Here is a 19,166-nt window from a genome sequence, read left to right on the forward strand (position 1 = left end):
TTGATGGTATGAAACTAGAAACCAATTACAAGAAGGAAGCCAGAAAATCCATAAATATGTAGAGTTTAAACAACATGCTCCTGAGCAACCAAAGGGTGAAAGAAGAAATCAAAGGGAAAGGGAAAAATACATTGAGACAAACGACAATAGAAACGTAACATAACCAAAACTTATGTGATACAGCAAAGGTGGTTCTAAAGGGAAATTTAAAGCAATAAACATCTACATTAAGAAACAAGAAACATCTCAAATGAACAACCTACCTTTATGCCTCCAAGACTAGAAGAAAAAGTATAAACTAGACCAAAGGGGGAGGGATAGACTCTTTAATAAGTGGTGTTGGAAAACCTGGATATCCATACGCAAAAGAAGGAAACTGGACCCCTTGTGCCACATACAAAATCAAATAAAAATGCATTAGACTTGAAGGAAAGATCTGAAACCACAGAACTCCTAAGGGAAAACATGGGGTAAACTTCTTAATGTTGGTCTTGGCAATGATTTTTTAAATTTAATACCAAAAGCAAAGGCAAACAAAAGCAAAAATAAACAAGTGGGACTAATCAAACTGAAAAGCCTTTGCTCAGCTAAGGAAACCATCAACCAAGTGAAAAGGCAACCAATGGAATAGGAGAAAATATTTGTAAACTGCATATCTAATAAGGGCTTAGTGTCCAAGATATGTAAGGAACTCACACAACTCAATAGCAAAAAACCAAATAACCCAACTAAAAAATGTGCGAAGAATGTGATTAGACATTTTTTGAAAGAAGACATGCAAATGGGCAACAGGTACGTGAAAAGGTACTCAACATCTCTAATAGGGAAATGCAAACCAAAGCCACAATGAGCTAGCACCTCACACCTGTTAGGATGGCTATCATTAAAGAGACAAGAGATAACAAATGCTGGCAAGGATGTGGAGAGAAGGGGGCCCTTGTACACAGCTGGTGGGAATGTAAATTGGTGCCGTCACTATGGAAAACAGTATGGACGTTCCTCAAGAAATTAAAAATAGAACTACCATGTGATCTAGCAATCCCACTTCTGGGTATGTATCCAAAGGGAACAAAATTATCTGTTGTAGGTGCTTCATAGCAGTGGAACCACACCATAGGTGTCCTTTTGTTTCTGGATTATTTCATTTAGCATAATGTTTGCAAGGCTCATCCATGTTGTGGCCTGTATGAGAATTTCTTTCCTTCTTATGTGTGAATAATCTATCAGTGAATAAATTACACTTTTTTAATCCATTTATCCACTGATGAACATTTGGGTTGTTTCCACTTTGGGCTGCTGTAAATAGTGCTGCTATGAACATAAATGTACTTGTTATTGTATGGATATATGTTTTGTATGGATATATGTTTTGTTTGGATATATCTTGAGGAGATATCTGTATGACCACACAGTACCATTTATATGTGGAAAGGAGAAAGAAAAAAGTCAGAATCATGAAAACAGTAGAATGGTAGTTGCCAGGGGCTGGGGGTAGGGGGAAGGATAGTGAGAGGCTGGTAAAAGGATACAAACTTTCATTTATAAGATGTATAACATGGCAAGTCTAGTAGATAACACTGCATTGTGTGACTGAAATGTTCTGGAGAGAAGAACTTACCGGTTCTCACACACACACAAAAGTAAATATGTGAGGTGATGGCTGTGTGAACTTGATGGTGAGAATCTTCGCATTGTGTACACATATCAAATTATCATGGACACTTTAAATATATAACAATTTTGTCAATTATGCCTCAATAAAACTGGAAAAGAAATTAAAAGGATTAAAAAAGGATTTTTACAACTCAACAATAAGGAGACGAACAGTCCAATTTAAAAAAATGAGCGAAAGATTTGAACAGACACATCTCCAAAGAATATATACACATAAAAAGATGCTCAACATCATTAGCTATTAGGGAAATGTAAATGAAAACCACAGTGAGATACTGCTTCACACCCACTTAGGATAGTTACAATCAAAAAGATAGACAATAACAAGGATTGGGGAGGACATAGAGAAATTGGAAACTTGCTGCATTGCTGGTGGGAATGTAAAGTGGTACAGGCACTTTGTGAAACAGTTAGACAGTTCCTTAAAATGCTGAACATACAGTTATAATTCCACTCCTAGATATATACCCAAGAGAATTGAAAACATATATCTGTACAAAAACAGGTACATTTATGTTCATAGCAGCATTACTTACAACAGCCCAAAGTGGAAACAACCCAAATGTTCATCAGTGGATAAATGGATAAACAAAGTATAATTTATCCACTGATAGAATATTATTCACACATAAGAAGGAAGGAAATTCCCATACAGGCCACAACATGGATGAGCCTTGCAAAATTATGCTAAATGAAATAATCCAGATACAAAAGGACACATACCATGTGGTTCCATTAATAGGAAGTACCTACAATAGGCAAAGTGTAATAGAGGTTATTAGGCACTGGAGGGCAAGGGGAATGGGAGTTACTGTTTAATGGTTACAGTTTCTGTTTGGGACAATGAAAAAGTCCTGGAAATGGAGAGTGGTGACAGTTGCACAATATGGTGGATGTACTTAATGCCAGTGAATTGTATACTTAAAAATGGTTAACAATGGTAAATTTTAAATTATGTATATTTTATCACAATAAAACTTAAATAAAGGTAACTTTAAGTAAAACACACTTGTATCACTACCATATGCAGAAAACAAATACTACTTTCAATAAGTAAAAGACATTTACAATTCAAACAATGAAAATACAACACTATTATTAAATTCTCACTCTGATAAATGCTCTGAACCTGAAGTCTTCTCAGAGGTGCAGGACAGCCAAGTACTTTAAAGCATGATTTTTTAAGTTAGACTTTCAAGGTTTCCCTTTATGAGCTGGTGACCTTGGGCGTGTTGCTTAACCTCTCTGTGCCTCAGTGTCCTCCTTTAGTAAGTAGGGATATGAATAACACCTGCCTCATAAGATGACTGCAAAGATGAAATGAGATAGTATTCACAAAGTACTCAGAACAATGCCTGGCATATGGCGAGATCAGCACCTGGTAGACAGAGTTTAATGCCATTTCAGCACCAAACTGATCCTTGCTGGACTCTTTAAGGCTGGACTCAGATCACCTTCTCCAGAAAGCCCTCCTTGACTCCTCCCTTCTTCCTCTCAGGATGAATTAGTGCCCTTCCTCCTCCTCCCCTCTGCATTCAGCGCGGCTCTACGCTCCTGAAGGTACTGGGATATCTGTTAAGGTCTGTCCTCTGGAGAACTGAACGTGAGCTCCGCTAGGGCAGGGTTTATCTTTCCCCTTCCCTCCCACAGGAGCAGCGCAGGTATGCACAGCAATTATGCTCAATAAACAGAGAATGAATGACTTACAATGAGGGGGCGGGAGGTCTGGGGCATCTTGGTAACCCCAATGAATCTGCGGCTGGGTGGGTGGGCGGGTGCTGTTTTGTCAAGGTTATAACCATGTTATTCCAGTTTGGTGGAGCAAAAAACTTTATCTGATGATTAGGTATAATCCTGAGAGTGTTTAAGCTTAGGCAGAAAGTAGCAAAATAAAATGGGATGGTTGCACTATGCATCAATTTAGACTGCTCTGGTTTTGTCTCCTAGAGACTCACCATCTCAGAAAACTAGAAGCAGGGTCTGGCTCCTGGACATCACATTCTTCCTTTTCTTTCACCTTCTTTCACTCGAGCTCAGCTGCCCCCTTTGGCCTCCCACCCTGGAGAGGTCGCTGGGGGGCACACTCACCCAGGCAGATGGGCGGTTTGCCCGTCCAGCTGCCATCGGCTTTGCAGGTGCGGTGCTCGGAGCCACCCTTGAGGGAGAAGCCCTCCTGGCAGGAATAGATGAGTGTGTAGCCCATGGAGGGGAGGTCCAGGGCCCCGACGTTGGCATGGGTGGGTGTCTCTGGCTGCTTGCAGTGGTGGGCTGCAGGAGAGGAAGGACACTGCTGGACCTGAGGAGATCAGGGTCTTCAGGAGGCCCTTTGACCTCATCCTCATTCTTAGATGGACCATCACCTTCCTTTCCCTTCTGGGCCCCTTTCATGCCCCGCAGCCCCTCCCCAAGCCCCTTCCACACCCCAGCCTTGATGTCTATATGAATGGCCAAGTTGGAGATCATGTGGATATTGGCTTAATTAAACCCAGGGGAACCTAAGCCTGCAGCACTTCTCCTGGGAGAAGTGGAGTTAATTATGGTCAAAGGCCTGACATCTTTCCTCTGTCATTGTTTGCTGCCACTGGAAAGTTCTTTCATCTTTGCTAAGGCATAGGAATTGCCTTATCAGACAGGCTTCTGTGTGGAACTGTGTTTTGTGAGGCTTAGGATTACAAAGAGACCAGTGCTGGTCCCAGTGAGAGCGTATAATCTCCCTGTCATTCAGAGCATGCAAGCGCCCAGCTGGGGGACACCATGTGCAGCCAACAGGAGCTGCCTTGGGAAGCGGGCAGAGTGTGCACTCACGGACACAGTCGGGCGGGGTTCCGCTCCAGGTCAGGTTGGGTAGGCAGGTCCGGGTGGTGGGGCCCTGCAGCAGGTAACCTTTGTGACAACGGAAGAGCACTGTGCTTCCGACCTGTGGTGAGGACAGAAGGTCCTGTGATTGCCTTGCACCCGGCAATGCTTCCTAGCTGGTCACTTGCCTACTCAGTTTCCCATGCATGATCCCCCTCCTACCCACGCCATTGCCCCCTGCCTGGGAACCCTTCTTCTGCTTCTCTGCCTGGTTAGATCTTACCGGTCATTTGAAGCAGCTTATATTATGCCTCTTCCACAAAGCCTCCCCAAGTCCTGAGAGCCAGACTGATGTTTTTACTGGACATGTCATACTCTGCTGTGGTGGACAGACAGACTGACTGGAATCAGAAGACCCTGATTGGAGCTTCTGTGTGGATTCACTGAATGACGGGCTGCGTGAAATTCTCCACACTTTTGCCTTCCTGTGTAGGTAGTGGGGATGGCCAGCCCTGCCCCAGTTACACTGGAATGTGACACTCAAATGCAATGGTGGACTTGAAAGCATTTTTTAAAATATATATTTTATTTATTTATTATTTATTTGTATTTTGGTATTGTTAATGCACAATTACTTGAACAACATTATGGTTACTAGACTCCCCCTATTATGAAAGCATTTTATAAAATGTGAAGAATGGTGCAAAATAGAATTATTACTTGTCTCTTCTATGAATCTATAAATTCTTAAGGACGAGGGACTTGTCTTCCTTGCAGACATGTCCCGTATGGAGTCTGGCACCGAGCTACAAATAGCTGTCGAGTGGAATTGCCACTCACCCTCCAAGTCTCCCTCTGCTCCACTGTTTTCCCCACCCTCACCCTCCACTAGTCCTCACTGTGCAACTGCACAGCCCTGTAGCCCCAGATCCATCTCTCCCTCTCCAATCCATGCAGCACAATGCTGCCAGACCAGCTTCCTAAACTGCATCTCAGATCACATTATTTCCCGGCTCAAAACACTCTCGTGTCTCTAGTAGCAGCAGGGGCAAATTCAAACACTAAGTAAAACTTAGTTTCCAATCCCTTCCTCTATGCCCAAATCTGTTTGTCTTGTGTATTTCATCATTTCACTCAGCAAATGGCACCTTTATCCACCCAGTTGTGCAGATCAAAAACCTCAGGTCACCCTGATTTCCATCGACCCCTCAGTCGAATCCATCAAGTCCACTTGGTTCTACCTCCAAAGTGCATCCTGACACTTTGACTTCTCACTGGGTCCACTGTCACTACTGCACCTTCTCCTGAGCCACTGCAATATGTCTGACTTGCCTTCCATTCTCAACCCCAATTATTTATTCTCTCCTCAGCATCCTGAGCAACAGTTTGAGTGACGGATCAGATTGAGTCACCCTCAAATAGTTTCTGTGACATTTAGAATAAAACCCAAAATGCTTATCGTGGCCTCCAGGCCCTCCATGATCCAGCCTATCCCTTTCTGTTTTTAAAAATCATGTGATATTTGATGCATACAAGAGAATATAAGGAAATATATAGAAATGAATTGTAATAAAAATAGAGTGGATGCTTTAAGTTTAACATCTAGAACCCTGTGACATGTAGTTGTAACTACAGAAGTACTCCTTCCCTGCCTTCAGGGGTGACCACTATATTGGGTTTTGTGTTTTTTATTTCCTTGCTTTGTTAAAAAAATAATTCTATCATGTGTGCATACATATATCTCTAAACAATAGAACTTTTTCTTGGTTTTAGATAGAAATAGCATCACACCACCACCATCATTTAATACAATGTTTCTGCAGTGGCTGTAGTTCGTCCATTTTCACTGCTGTACAACATGCCATCCATGTAACTATACCATGATTTTTCTCGTTTCTTGGAAACATGTGCAAGAGTGTCATTGGCATTTTCTTTCTAGGAATGGGACTTCTGGGTCATGAAATGTGTGAATGTTTAACTTTACCAGACAGTGCCAGTTGTTCTCAGCTCTTTGGCTTCACCTCCCTCTCCTGTCTCACGATGCTCTGGACCCGCTCGCTGGTCTGCTTTCTGGTCCTCTATCTAACCTGCTAAGCACTTCCCACCTCATGGCTCCTTTGCACTGGCTGCTCCTCTGCCAGGAATGCCCACGTCACTCTGCACAGGGCCGGACCCTCTCATCACGGAGGCCACAGATCAAGTTTAGGAAGGCCCTTTCCTCACTACTCTTCCTAGAACAGCAACCCAGCCCGCATGCCTTGTATCACACCACGCGTAGTGCCTCCCGTTCTCAGAGGTCATCTTGTTTATTTATTGCCCCCAGCTGTGGGACTCCCTTGCCATGAGCACCTAGCCTGTCTTGTTCCCACTGTATTGCTGGCACCTAGAATGGTTCCTGGCAGTAAAGAATGAACTGAGATTGAGTTGATAAATCACATCCTCGGCTAGATCCCAACCTGCCACTTCCTCTGGGCACATCTTGGGCTCCAGTTAGTTTTTCCGCCTTGAACACCCTCTGTACTTTCCTGCTTCCTGCTCTCTGATCAGTGTCCCATCCCAGGTGGTCCAAATTTCCTTCTCCTGAGGCCCATTCTGAGAAGTGTTCACAGAGCCAGTATCCTACCAGGACGGGTCCACTGGGTGGGGGCCTGCCTCCAGTTTGGCACTTGCTGGTTTCCACCACCTGTCTGAGCTGTGTGTCTGTGCGTAGGGTATGGGCATCTTGAGAATAGAAAGTTGTCTGTCTCAATCATTTCTCTCCTTCCACAAACACCCCGCAACACCTACATGGGGCTGCTGGGAAGTGCTTGTGTCACTACACGAGAACATGTTCTTCCACATCAGATTCTTGGACTTGGGTAAACACCTTCCCATTTCAGAAAGGTGCTCCCAGGCAGCACAGTTCAAAGGGGCAGAGCGCTTCCTTTCTCTAGCTTCCAGTGTCTGCCACCCCCCAACCCCCCACCTCCTAGTGCCGTTCCAGGAAGGTCCTTAAGCTCTCTGGGGCTAACAGCGACAGGCAGGGCCTGAAGGCAGGAAGGCCCAATCTCGGCTGCCTCATTACCTGGTATCCCTGGGAATTGTTCTGTACCCCAAACTGCGGCACGCCGGGGTCTGCACACGTCGTCAGCATGGGGTCTGGATTAAACACAAAGATACAGACCACATGGTCACTGAAGCTGCCACTGCGTGCATTCACTCTGAGAAGCAGATGTTGGAGAGAAATAGAGCCACCCAAATTCCCTGCCTTTAGACATCCCCACCTAAGTCATGAGCTGGTTGACTACATGCTTCCCTGAAGCACATTAACTCTGCCTGTTTCACATCTTACCCTCTGAAGCTCAGAGGGGAACTTGTTCCCCTTTGCAGATGAGACCGCTGAGGACAGGGAAGGAAACTCATCATCTCGGGCCCAAAAGAAAATGCCTGCCAGCTGGCATTTACCAGATCACCTCTCACCTATGCAGCTGGGCTGGGTGCCGCTCCATGTCCCATCTGACTGGCAAAACCTCCGTGGAGAGCCCACCAACACGAGAGGGGGCTGGCAGGAGAAGGAGACAGATGACCTGTAGGAGAAGCCCCGGTCCTCTCTCCTGCCCCGGGGTGGGATGCCGGGATCTCCGCAGAACACAGCTGGGAAGATGAAGGGAGAGAAGCAGGTCCACGTTGCTTTCTAGAATCCCATCTGCCACCCCACACCCGCCCAGCCCCACCCCATCCTTTGTCCTGCTTTCCAACCAGTTCCACTTGACCTCTGGAAACTGGGACAGTCCTGGATAAATGATACGCCTGTACTACACCCAAATGAGTCTTCAGACACTCAGTTAATGTGTGAATGAAAGGTCCCCATGTCGATCATAATTCGGCTTTGGAGTTCCATTTATTAGAGCACTCTAAAATGAAAAATTAAAAGTTTTCTCCTATTCTTTTTTCTCATTTTAAAAGTTCTAGAGGTGGAATAACATGAGCTATAAATTTGAGTCAGCATTTTAGAGAGATTGTTTGGAGAAATGAGTGTTTCCAGACTATACTTTGCCTCCAGTTCACTGTGTCAGCTCCCTTCTCTGAGCCTCATTCTCCCCATTAGCCACATGGGAAGGGGCCTCTCCTGCTCATCTCCCAGGATTTCTTGTTGTGAGAATCAGATGTGATCGTGTGTGTGGATGTCCCGTAAGGAGGGAGAACAAAGCACTGAAATGAAAAATATCTGCATGACTGTGCTGGGATGGATGAGCTGACAGGCTGTGACCTACCAGTGAATGAGTTCACGTGCCGGCCAACAGAGCAAAACTAAAGGCCCAGGGGGACTCCTTTTCCTCATTCCTGCTTTGCTTTAAATTAAATTCACTTCCTTTTTCCATTAACTTTCAAATAGCATTTATTAAACATTTTCCAGCTCCTCATTTTCTCCTGTTTCTGGCACCAAATAAGTCAGCAGACATGAGCCCTGCCTTCTGAGATCTCAGAATCTATGTCAGACAACACAGCCAGGTGTAAAAGATGGAAGATACAGATAAACAACAGGGTCTAAACATCAGTAAAATTCATTGAAAGTACACAAGTTCATTAGGTACCCAGAAGAAGTCGTGGAAGTTACACATTTAGTAAGAGCAGGAGCTGGAGGAGAAGTCAATGAAGCTAAACTACGGAAGACAGGAGGCTGTCCAGCCAAACAGGAGGGGGTGTGGGAGGAGCTGAAAGGGGGCCTGGGGAAGCACATAGGAGGTGGGTGAGCCGTCACTGAAAATGAGCTTGATCTTGATCTGCCTTAATGTGAGGACAAAAATCGCCAACCACACTGTTCAGGGAGTTTTATAAGAGGAGGAAGGGGTGCTGTGAGGATGTCTGTAGTAATACAACGAGAAAATGACTTGTCTGGAAGAAGGTCTGCAGAGGAAGAGACCCAGTCTGGAGGAAGGACGGAGTTCCCAGAACTGCTGGAGGACCAAACGTAGAGTATGGAGAGTGATAATTCCACTGAAGAATGTGCTTAGAGCAGATCTCAGTGGCCAGCCATTCAGCCACTTATATATTTTGTGGAGCATAGTGGTTAGAAATAAACACATTTGACTTCTTTACAGCAACCTAAAAAAATAATTGACTATCAAAGGCAAAGTTCCCCCCCAAATCACTTCAAGCACGAAGAACATTCTTTATGCTGTGATGTGAGTGGTGTGAGAGTGTGTGTGTACATAGAGTCATGAGGTTCATAAGCATATGCAAAATAAAGTGGGTAGACCTGTAGCCTATGTCCTGGAAGCAGGGGGTCTAGACTAACCAATCAGAAATCAGTTAAAGGCTGAGCTGATCAGAAGTCACCATATCCAGGAAAACGCATCTCCAAGAACAAGAAACATAAATGGATGACCAAGAAAGAGCAGCTCGGTCTTGCTAATGAGTGATGTGATGCCAATCTGAATAATGACATATCTTTTTAAACTCCTAAGACTGGTTAATAGTAAAAATTTATTGGCAAAATCCATTGTTAATGAGGTTATGAGTCAACAAATAGTCTCATAACCTGCTGGTAGGAGAGTAAATTGGGACACTTTGTCCCAGACAGTTTGGCAAAATGTGTCAAGTTAGGCTGCATGTCCGTTGGCCCAGCATTGTCACCCCTAGGACTTTACTAAAAGGGTAAAGACATGTTATTTTCAGGAACACTTACTGCAGATCTGCTTCCATCATGACCAAATGGGAGAAACCTAAATTCATCATCAGTAGATGTTGAAACAAGTTGTGGTATTCACAAGAAGGAAATTCTTTAAAACTTTAAAAATGAAGATGTGCAGATCAATATGTATCAAGAGAGAAAGGTGGTCATGGCCTGTCAATGAATACAAGTTATGAACTGGTATGTACAGCATGACTCAATGCCATTTACAGAAAACCGCATGATTATTGCTACATATGCAAAATGCATGGTGACTGATGGGATGCACAATCAAAAGCTTAACTGTAGCTATCTTGGGGGAAGTGAGAGTTCAGGAGATTGTTACATTTTTCTTTGTGTTTTCAGATGTGGTGCAAATTTTTGAACAGAATTCAATGACCAAAATTCCTTGTTAAAAAGCAATTCAGCTATTTCTCACAAATAAAAGCAAGTTTCGGAGTCTAGACTCAGCCCTGAGACCTGCTACCTTCCTACCGTTTCCCTGGGGACATGTGAAAGTCTGAGGGCTTAACCATGCATCAATGCTGCCTTTTCTGCATTTAATTCTAAGTTGCTGGCTCTAGTCTCTGCTGAAATTTCCCAAACTGAAGCAAATTTTCAGGGGCACCTAAATAATCATGAGTATATTGATGGTTTTCCATAGAATTAGATAAATGCCAAGTAGAAAGAAAAAAAATAGGTCCTACTGTTTGTCCAAAGCATGGGCATCAAGAAAACCTCCCACAGCCCAGTTACGGGGTATGGCAAGAATGAGCGACTTAGACGTTGCTTCTCTGGGAGCCTTGGAGTGGGCCTGCAGCTCTTTGGGACACACCTGGGCCAGGGGGATAAGAAATACTCTTTTACCAGAAAGTCTCAAGTGCCCTGGGAGTCTTTTCTGTGTAGGGCATTTTCTATGAAAACAGGCATGTTTCTAGCATGACACCCCTCCCAGATCTTTGGATACTATGCCATCCAGGTTAACAACCTTCCAGGTTCAGAAACACCTCTCTTATCTCCGGCTTGATTTCTTTCTGCTGTGACTCTACACAGTGGCTGTAGCCAGGGCTCCAGGAGAATATTCTCATTTTTTTCCCCTTTAAACTTCCTTCCTTCTTGAATAGTGTCTGTCACAGTTCCTCCCTGATTTGGGGAAGGGGACTGACCTATCCTAGGTCTCCCAGCAGCAGGGCTGAAGAGGGAGGGGATGGAGTCAGCAGACCGGATGCACCCAAGGCCCTGGGGAGCAACTTACGGAAACACTGAGGCAGCTCTCCTGTCCAGGATCCGTTCCCCTCGCAGGTGAGCACTGCAGGCAAGGACAGCTGGTACCCCTCCAGGCAGGCGTACGTCACACTTGAGCCCCACATGAAGTCAGAGCCCACCACTTTCCCATTGGGGACGAGCTGAGGCGGCTTGCATGTGATAGCTGGGGGGAGACCAAGGCTGAGCTCTGGTGCTGTCCTGAGAAACCAGGCGCCAGTCACCAGCTACCCTGTGCCTGCAGGAGTAGGGGCTACGCAGGAAGAATCGGGAATGACCCCTGTGAGTTTGGGAGCTCTAGTCCTTTTGCCTTTTATGAAGGCTCCTCTCAAGAGTGATGACCTACTCCTCTCTCCATGGGGTCCACCCCTCGATGTTCTAAGCCCAGGCTTTACCTTGGTACCTTTCAACCCCTCCTTCAGGAGTTTAAGGACCAGTCCTCATCTCACTTCCGATAAGACGTTATTAGGGCTCTGCTTTGTCAGCCCCCTCCCTTCTCAATGTTCAAGGCCCATGGCTCACTTTTCTGTCTCCTTTGCCCCTCTGCTCACATGTGCAGCCCTCAGACACACCTTTGCAGACTGGCTTGGTGCCATTCCATGTCCGGTCTTTGGTGCAGCTCAGCACAGACACCCTGTGCGACTCCATCATGTAGCCAGGGACGCACTGGTATGTCACAGTTTTGTTGTATCTGAAGTCATTGCCCAGCCGGAGGCCATTGGCTGGAATCCCAGGGTCGCCACAGTTTATGACTAGGATAAGGGAGACAGAGCATGCTTTACTCCCAGGCCAGAACCCCGGTCTCCCCAGCACTCTAATACCATCCTTGTCACTCCCAGCATACGTCCCAGAAGGAAAAGTGCCAGATCAGTGACACTCTGTCTCCCACAAGCTCCCACTGGGCACTGCCCATTCCAAAGTGCTTTCAGCCAAGTCTCCCTGCAAGGGTCCTCCAGTGTCCCCGCCGTCCTTGTCCACGCTATCCTTGTGCACCCCAGCTGCTTGGGCTATGAAGACCATCCTTCTTATTCAAAGCCCACTCCTCTGAGAGGAAGTACCCGGAGGGCTCAGTTCCTAAGCCTTGCAGGCCACTGCAGGTCCAGCGCCTAGAGGCAGGGTCCTGTGACCTACGCAATGGCCATACCTATGCTGTGATATCAAGTGGGGGTGGGGCTCTGACCTCAGAACAGAGTGTACTTGACATGGGATTTCAGCTGGAGCCTGAATTCACAGACCAGGACTTGGAAAGGACTTGAAGAAGCAGAATGTTGTCAGATTCCATTATCCTATCACTTCCCTCTGTCTGGGCTCCAGTGTGACTCACTTTCTAAGGAAAAGGGTTTGGGGCTGCCTTGAGAGGAAGAAGAAAGGGGAGCTGTGGGGCTACACCACGTTTGGGAGCCAGGGCAGGGTGGGGATGGGGCCCTGGCGAGAAGGAATTAACAAAGGTGGGGGATGGTGGCAACTTTGAAGTGGGGAGAGTCAGGCTGTGTGCTAGGGGTCTCCTTGAAAGAGGAAAAAAAGCCCAAAGGACTGGCTAGAGCCTGAGAAATAGCAAACATATCTCTTCTCAGCCTCCCAGAGCCTCAGTCGCCTCATATGTAAAGTGGGTCTAAGAGAAGCTATTCCATGGGCCTGTGCTGAGAATCAAATCACATAATGCCTATAAAATAAAGCACTTAGCTCAGAGGCTGTCACACAGCACATGCTCAATGAACAGATGCTATTTGTATGATTCCTATTCAAGGGCAAGTCCCACTACTCCAGCCGGCCCTCACAGTCTCCCACAGAGGGTCTTTGGTTGGAGAAGCCAGATTGCCTTGGCCACCAGCTGCCATGGCTCTGAGGGACTGCTCTCTCACCTATGCACTCCGGGTCACCGCCTGTCCAGGTGCCATTGACCGAGCAGTGCCGGCTGAGCAGGCCTGTGGCGTAGTAGCCTTCCCGACATTCGTAGACGATGGAGCTGGAGAAAACCAGGCCATCACTGAACATGACTCGGGCATTGCTTGGAGTCCCCGGGTTCCCACAGGAGATCACTAGGAAGCAAAGGAGCGCATTATTTACCAGACAAGGGCAGGCATCCCCCAGGTCCTGAGAACTGCCCAGTGTGGGAACCATGTGCTAATGAGGGCCCTGTAGATTGAAGTACCTCTCCCCTTGCTGTCATGTCTGACTGTCTCAGCCTCAGAAGGCAAAGAAAACACCTGTATGAATTTTTTCTAATATCTAAAAAAATAAATGCTATATCTGTTTCATGATCACACCTAAAATTTTAAGCAATTCTTTAATATCAGCAAATACCAATTAGTGCTTAATTTTCCTCAATTGTCTCTCTCTCTTTTTTTCTTTTTTTACAGTTGATTTGTTTGAATCATGATCCAAATATGACATCTGGTTGGCATGTCTCTAAGACTGAATCTAGATATTCCCGCTCCCTCTCCTAGAATTTATCTGTTACAAAAACCAGGACATACCATTATAAATATATATGCACCTAACACGAGCACCAGCATATGTGAAACAAATACTAACAGAACTAAAGGAGGAAATAGAATGCAATGCATTCATTTTAGGAGACTTTAACACACCACTCACTCCAAAGGACAGATCCACCAGACAGAAAATAATTAAGGTCACAGAGGCACTGAACAACACACTAGAACAGATGGACCTTACAGACATCTATAGAACTCTACACCCAAAAGCAACAGGATACACATTCTTCTGAAGTGCACATGGAACATTCTCCAGAATAGACCACATACTAGGCTACAAAAAGAGCCTCAGTAAATTAAAAAAGATTGAAATCCTACCAACCAACTTTTTAGACCACAGAGGAACAAAACTAGAAATAAATTGTTCAAAGAAAGCAAAAAGGCTCACAAACACATGGAGGCTTAACAACATGCTCCTAAATAATCAGTGGATCAACGACCAAATTAAAATGGAGATCCAGCAATATATGGAAACAAATGACAAGAATAACACAAAGCCCCAAATTATGTGAGACGCAGCAAAAGCAGTCTTAAGAGGAAAGTATATAGCAATCCAGGCATATTTAAGAAGGAAGAACAATCCCAAATGAATAGTCTAATATCACAATTATCAAAATTGGAAAAAGAAGAACAAATGAGGCTTAAGGTCAGCAGAAGGAGGAACATAATAAAGATCAGAGAAGAAATAAATAAAATTGAGAAGAATAAAACAATAGAAAAAATCAATGAAACCAAGAGCTGGTTCTTTGAGAAAATAAACAAAAGAGATAAGCCTCTAGCCAGACTTATTAAGAGAAAAAGAGAATCAACACACATCAACAGAATCAGAAACGAGAAAGGAAAAATCACTCTGGACCCCACAGAAATACAAAGAACTATTAGAGACTACTATGAAAACCTATATGCTAACAAGCTGGAAAACCTAGAAGAAATGGACAACTTCTTAGAAAAATACAACCTTCCAAGACTGACCAAGGAAGAAACACAAAATCTAAACAAACCAATTACCAGCAAAGAAATTGAAGTGGTAATCAAAAAACTACCCAGGAACAAAACCCCCAGGCCAGATGGATTTACCTCGGAATTTTATCATACAGAGAAGACATAATACCCATTCTCTTTAAAGTTTTCCAATAAATAGAAGAGGAGGGAATACTTCCAAACTCATTCTATGAAGCCAACATCACCCTAATACCAAAACCAGGCAAAGACCCCACCAAAAAAGAAAACTACAGACCAATATCCCTGATGAACGTAGATGCAAAAATACTCTACAAAATATTAGCAAACTGAATTCAGAAATATGTCAAAAGGATCATACACCATGACCAAGTGGGATTCATCCCAGGGATGCAAGGATGGTACAACATTTGAAAATCCATCAACATCATCTACCACATAAACCAAAAGAAAGACAAAAACAACATGATCATCTCCATAGATGCTGAAAATGCATTCGACAAAATTCAACATCCATTCATGATAAAAACTCTCAGCAAAATGGGTATAGAGGGCAAGTACCTCAACATAATAAAGGCCATATATGATAAGCCCACAGCCAACATCATACTGAACAGCGAGAAGCTGAAAGCTTTTCCTCTGAGATTGGGAAGAAGACAGGGATGCCCACTCTCCCCACTGTTATTCAACATAGTACTGGAGGTCCTAGCCATGGCAATTAGACAAAACAAAGAAATACAACCAATCCAAATTGGTAAAGAAGAAGTTACACTGTCACTATTTGCAGATGACATGATATTGTACATAAAAAACCCTAAAGACTCCACTCCAAAACTACTAGAACTGATATCGGAATACAGCAAAGTTGCAGGATACAAAATTAACACACAGAAATCTGTGGCTTTCCTATATGCTAACAATGAACTAATAGAAAGAGAAATCAGGAAAACAATTCCATTCACAATAGCATCAAAAAGAATAAAATACCTAGGAATAAACCTAACCAAGGAAGTGAAAGACCTACACCCTGAAAACTATAAGACACTCTTAAGAGAAATTAAAGAGGACACTAGCAAATGGAAACTCATCCCATGCTCTTGGCTAGGAAGAATTAATATCATCAAAATGGCCATCCTGCCCAAAGAATATACAGATTTGATGCAATCCCTATCAAATTACCAACAACATTCTTCAACGAACTGGAACAAATAGTCCAAAAATTCATCTGGAAACACCAAAGACCCCGAATAGCCAAAGCAATCCTGAGAAGGAAGAATAAAGTGGGGGGGGATCTCACTCCCCAACTTCAAGCTCTACTACAAAGCCACAGTAATCAAGACAATTTGGTATTGGCACAAGAACAGAGCCACAGACCAGTGGAACAGAAGAGAGACTCCAGACATTAACCCAAACATATATGGTCAATTAATATATGATAAAGGAGCCATGGACATACAATGGGGAAATGACAGTCTCTTCAACAGATGGTGCTGGCAAAACTGGACAGCTACATGTAAGAGAATGAAACTGGATCACTGTCTAACCCCAAACAAAAAAGTAAATTCGAAATGAATCAAAGACCTGAATGTAAGTCATGAAACCATAAAAATCCTAGAAAAAAACAAAGGCAAAAATCTCTTGTCTTGGACATAAACATGAGTGACTTCTTCATGAACATATCTCCCCGGGCAAGGGAAACAAAAGCAAAAATGAACAAGTGGGACTATATCAGGCTGAAAAGCTTCTGTACAGCAAAGGACACCATTAATAGAACAAAAAGGTATCCTACAGTATGGGAGAATATATTCATAAATGACAGATCCGATAAAGGGTTGACATCCAAAATATGTAAAGAGCTCATGCACCTCAACAAACAAAAAGCAAATAATCCAATTAAAACATGGGCAGTGGAGCTGAACAGACAGTTTTTCAAAGAAGAAATTCAGATGGCCAGCAGACACATGAAAAGATGCTCCACATCGCTAATCATCAGAGAAATGCAAATTAAAACCACAATGAGGTATCACCTCACATCAGTAAGGATTGCCACCATTAAAAAGACAAACAACAACAAATGTTGGCAAGGTTGTGGAGAAAGGGGACCCTCCTACACTGCTGGTGGGAATGTAAATTAATTCAACCATTGTGGGAAGCAGTATGGAGGTTCCTCAAAAAGCTCAAAATAGACATACCATTTGACCCAGGAATTCCCTTCTAGGAATTTACCCTAAGAATGCAGCAGCCCAGTTTGAAAAAGACAGATGCACCCCTATGTTTATCGCAGCACTATTTACAATAGCCAAGAAATGGAAGCAACCTAAGTGCCCATCAGTAGATGAATGGATAAAGAAGATGTGGTACATATACACAATGGAATATTATTCAGCCATAAGAAGAAAACAAATCCTACCATTTGCAACAACATAGATGGAGCTACAGGGTATTATGCTCAGTGAAATAAGCCAGGCAGAGAAAGACAAGTACCAAATGATTTCACTCATATGTGGAATATAAGAACAAAGGAAAAACTGAAAGAACAAAACAGCAGCAGAATCACAGAACCCAAGAATGGAGTAACAGTTACCAAAGGGAAAGGGACAGAGGTGAATGGGTGGGAATGGAGGGAAAAGGGCAGGGAAAAAGAAAGGGGGCATTATGATTAGCATGTATAATATGGGGGGTGCTGTGCAACACAGTGAAGACAAGTAGTGATTCTACAGCATCTTACTATGCTGATGGACAGTGACTGTAATGGGGTGTGTGTGTGGGACTTGGTGAAGGGGGGAGCCTAGTAAACATAATGTTCTTCATGTAATTGTAGATTAATGATAACAACAACAACAACAAAAAACCAGGGCATTTATCTGGTAGAATTTTCCACTTTCTGGATTTTGCTAAGTGCACCAATGAGGTATTGTTCAACATGTTCCTCTGTTCCTGGTAGGTCCTGTAGTCAAGTACTGCTGCTTGGCAAGGGCATTTCATAGGTGGTTTTGTGTCTTTCCTGTTGCACCACAACAGGAGGCACAGCATGTCCATTTGTTCCTTGTTGGTGATGTCAAGGCTAATCAATAGGTTGAGGTTTGCCCACCTAATCTGGCACTATAAAGTTCCCATTAGTTTTTTACTTAATGTTTTAGCAGCACTTGATGATTGTTGACTAGATTTGTTATTTTATTTGGGGACTGAAAATGGTGGTATTCTAATTCTATAGTTCTTTCTGCATTAGCTCAAGTTCTTTAATAGAGAACTTGCCCATCATCAAATACTTCCTTATCCCGAAATACAGTTCATAAAGGAAGGCTGGATAATGCTTGATTTTTTTATTTATCAGATGTCGGGGTGATGAGCTTATTTCCTAGCAAGCTCCAAAGGTGACTGACAATCATTTGAACTCATGAATTTACTCTTATTTACTATGTTGCCATCCCTTGCCACTCTTACTCTTATTGATGCTCAAATTATACCATCTCTGGCTAGTGGGAACCTCTTCAAATTGGCTTCTAAGTTCCTTTGATGTGACCCTGCTTGTCTTTTGCAGGTTTCTTGCTGAAGTGATGAGATATTCCATATTCATCTTGTATATTTCCCATGTATTTCCTGGAATCAACCATTTCTCTAAAGAACTCTGGTTCATTTCAATGGAGAATGGATTTAGAAACCACAATCTGGGAATTAAGGGCACTCATTGTTACTGAGTTGGTCACTGATTCTAGACTTTTAGAGTGGATAGAGCTAGGAAAACAACTTTTTAAATTTCAAAAATACATTATGGCTTTATACTGGCATTATCAGTCCAAAATTAAGGAGTAAGAGTTTTTCCTTAACTTCCTTATTTTTATATTACATCTCTTATGCATTGAAAATCTTGGTTCTTAATGACAAGTAAATTAAATTTGTTTTATCTACACATACTATGGTATTATATATGTAACAGTTTCAGAATAGCAATACCAGTATTATTTTAACAATATGATTGCTGAAAACAGTTTAAGATCTCTTTGCAGTTTGCTTTGCCCTCAGGATATATACCATGGTCCAATTCTATTTTTCAAATCAGTGGAAATAATTCTCTGGGTTACTAAATCACCACTCAATACACAGGTGCATTTGTTTCCATTCTGGATTTGATATTTAGAAATTGCTTGTTTCTTGTCTTTGACTTAATTTTATTTTGTTAAGTATGTAAACATCTATGTGGTCCCAAAGACAAATCTACAAAATGGTTCCTACATAAGCAGTATAACAGAGACGCTCTCATAGCCAGTGATTCAACAGGTGTCTGTGCTGCCTACGTGCCATGCCCGATGCCCTCGAGGAGC

At 43.4% G+C, this 19,166-nt stretch overlaps 1 protein-coding gene across 5 annotated transcripts in view; it reads right to left on the reverse strand.

Moving 5' to 3' along the window:
- CSMD2 (CUB and Sushi multiple domains 2) overlaps window positions 1–19,166 on the reverse strand; it is a 600,037-nt gene that overhangs the window by 16,945 nt on the left and 563,926 nt on the right. For 4 of the 5 annotated variants that reach the window (XM_073233614.1, XM_073233613.1, XM_037010709.2 and 1 more), the window contains 7 exons: window positions 13,249–13,425; window positions 11,959–12,138; window positions 11,379–11,552; window positions 7,930–8,103; window positions 7,535–7,608; window positions 4,480–4,591; window positions 3,763–3,942 (listed from right to left, as the gene is read on the reverse strand). In XM_073233614.1, coding sequence (XP_073089715.1) covers window positions 3,763–3,942; window positions 4,480–4,591; window positions 7,535–7,608; window positions 7,930–8,103; window positions 11,379–11,552; window positions 11,959–12,138; window positions 13,249–13,425 — 1,071 coding nt within the window. Of the gene's footprint in view, window positions 1–3,762; window positions 3,943–4,479; window positions 4,592–7,534; window positions 7,609–7,929; window positions 8,104–11,378; window positions 11,553–11,958; window positions 12,139–13,248; window positions 13,426–19,166 lie in introns of those variants that run through there. The other variant, XM_073233615.1, reaches the window with a different exon arrangement.

The sequence above is a fragment of the Manis javanica genome, chromosome 4 (assembly GCF_040802235.1).
Source record: "Manis javanica isolate MJ-LG chromosome 4, MJ_LKY, whole genome shotgun sequence".
Classification (NCBI taxonomy): domain Eukaryota; kingdom Metazoa; phylum Chordata; class Mammalia; order Pholidota; family Manidae; genus Manis; species Manis javanica.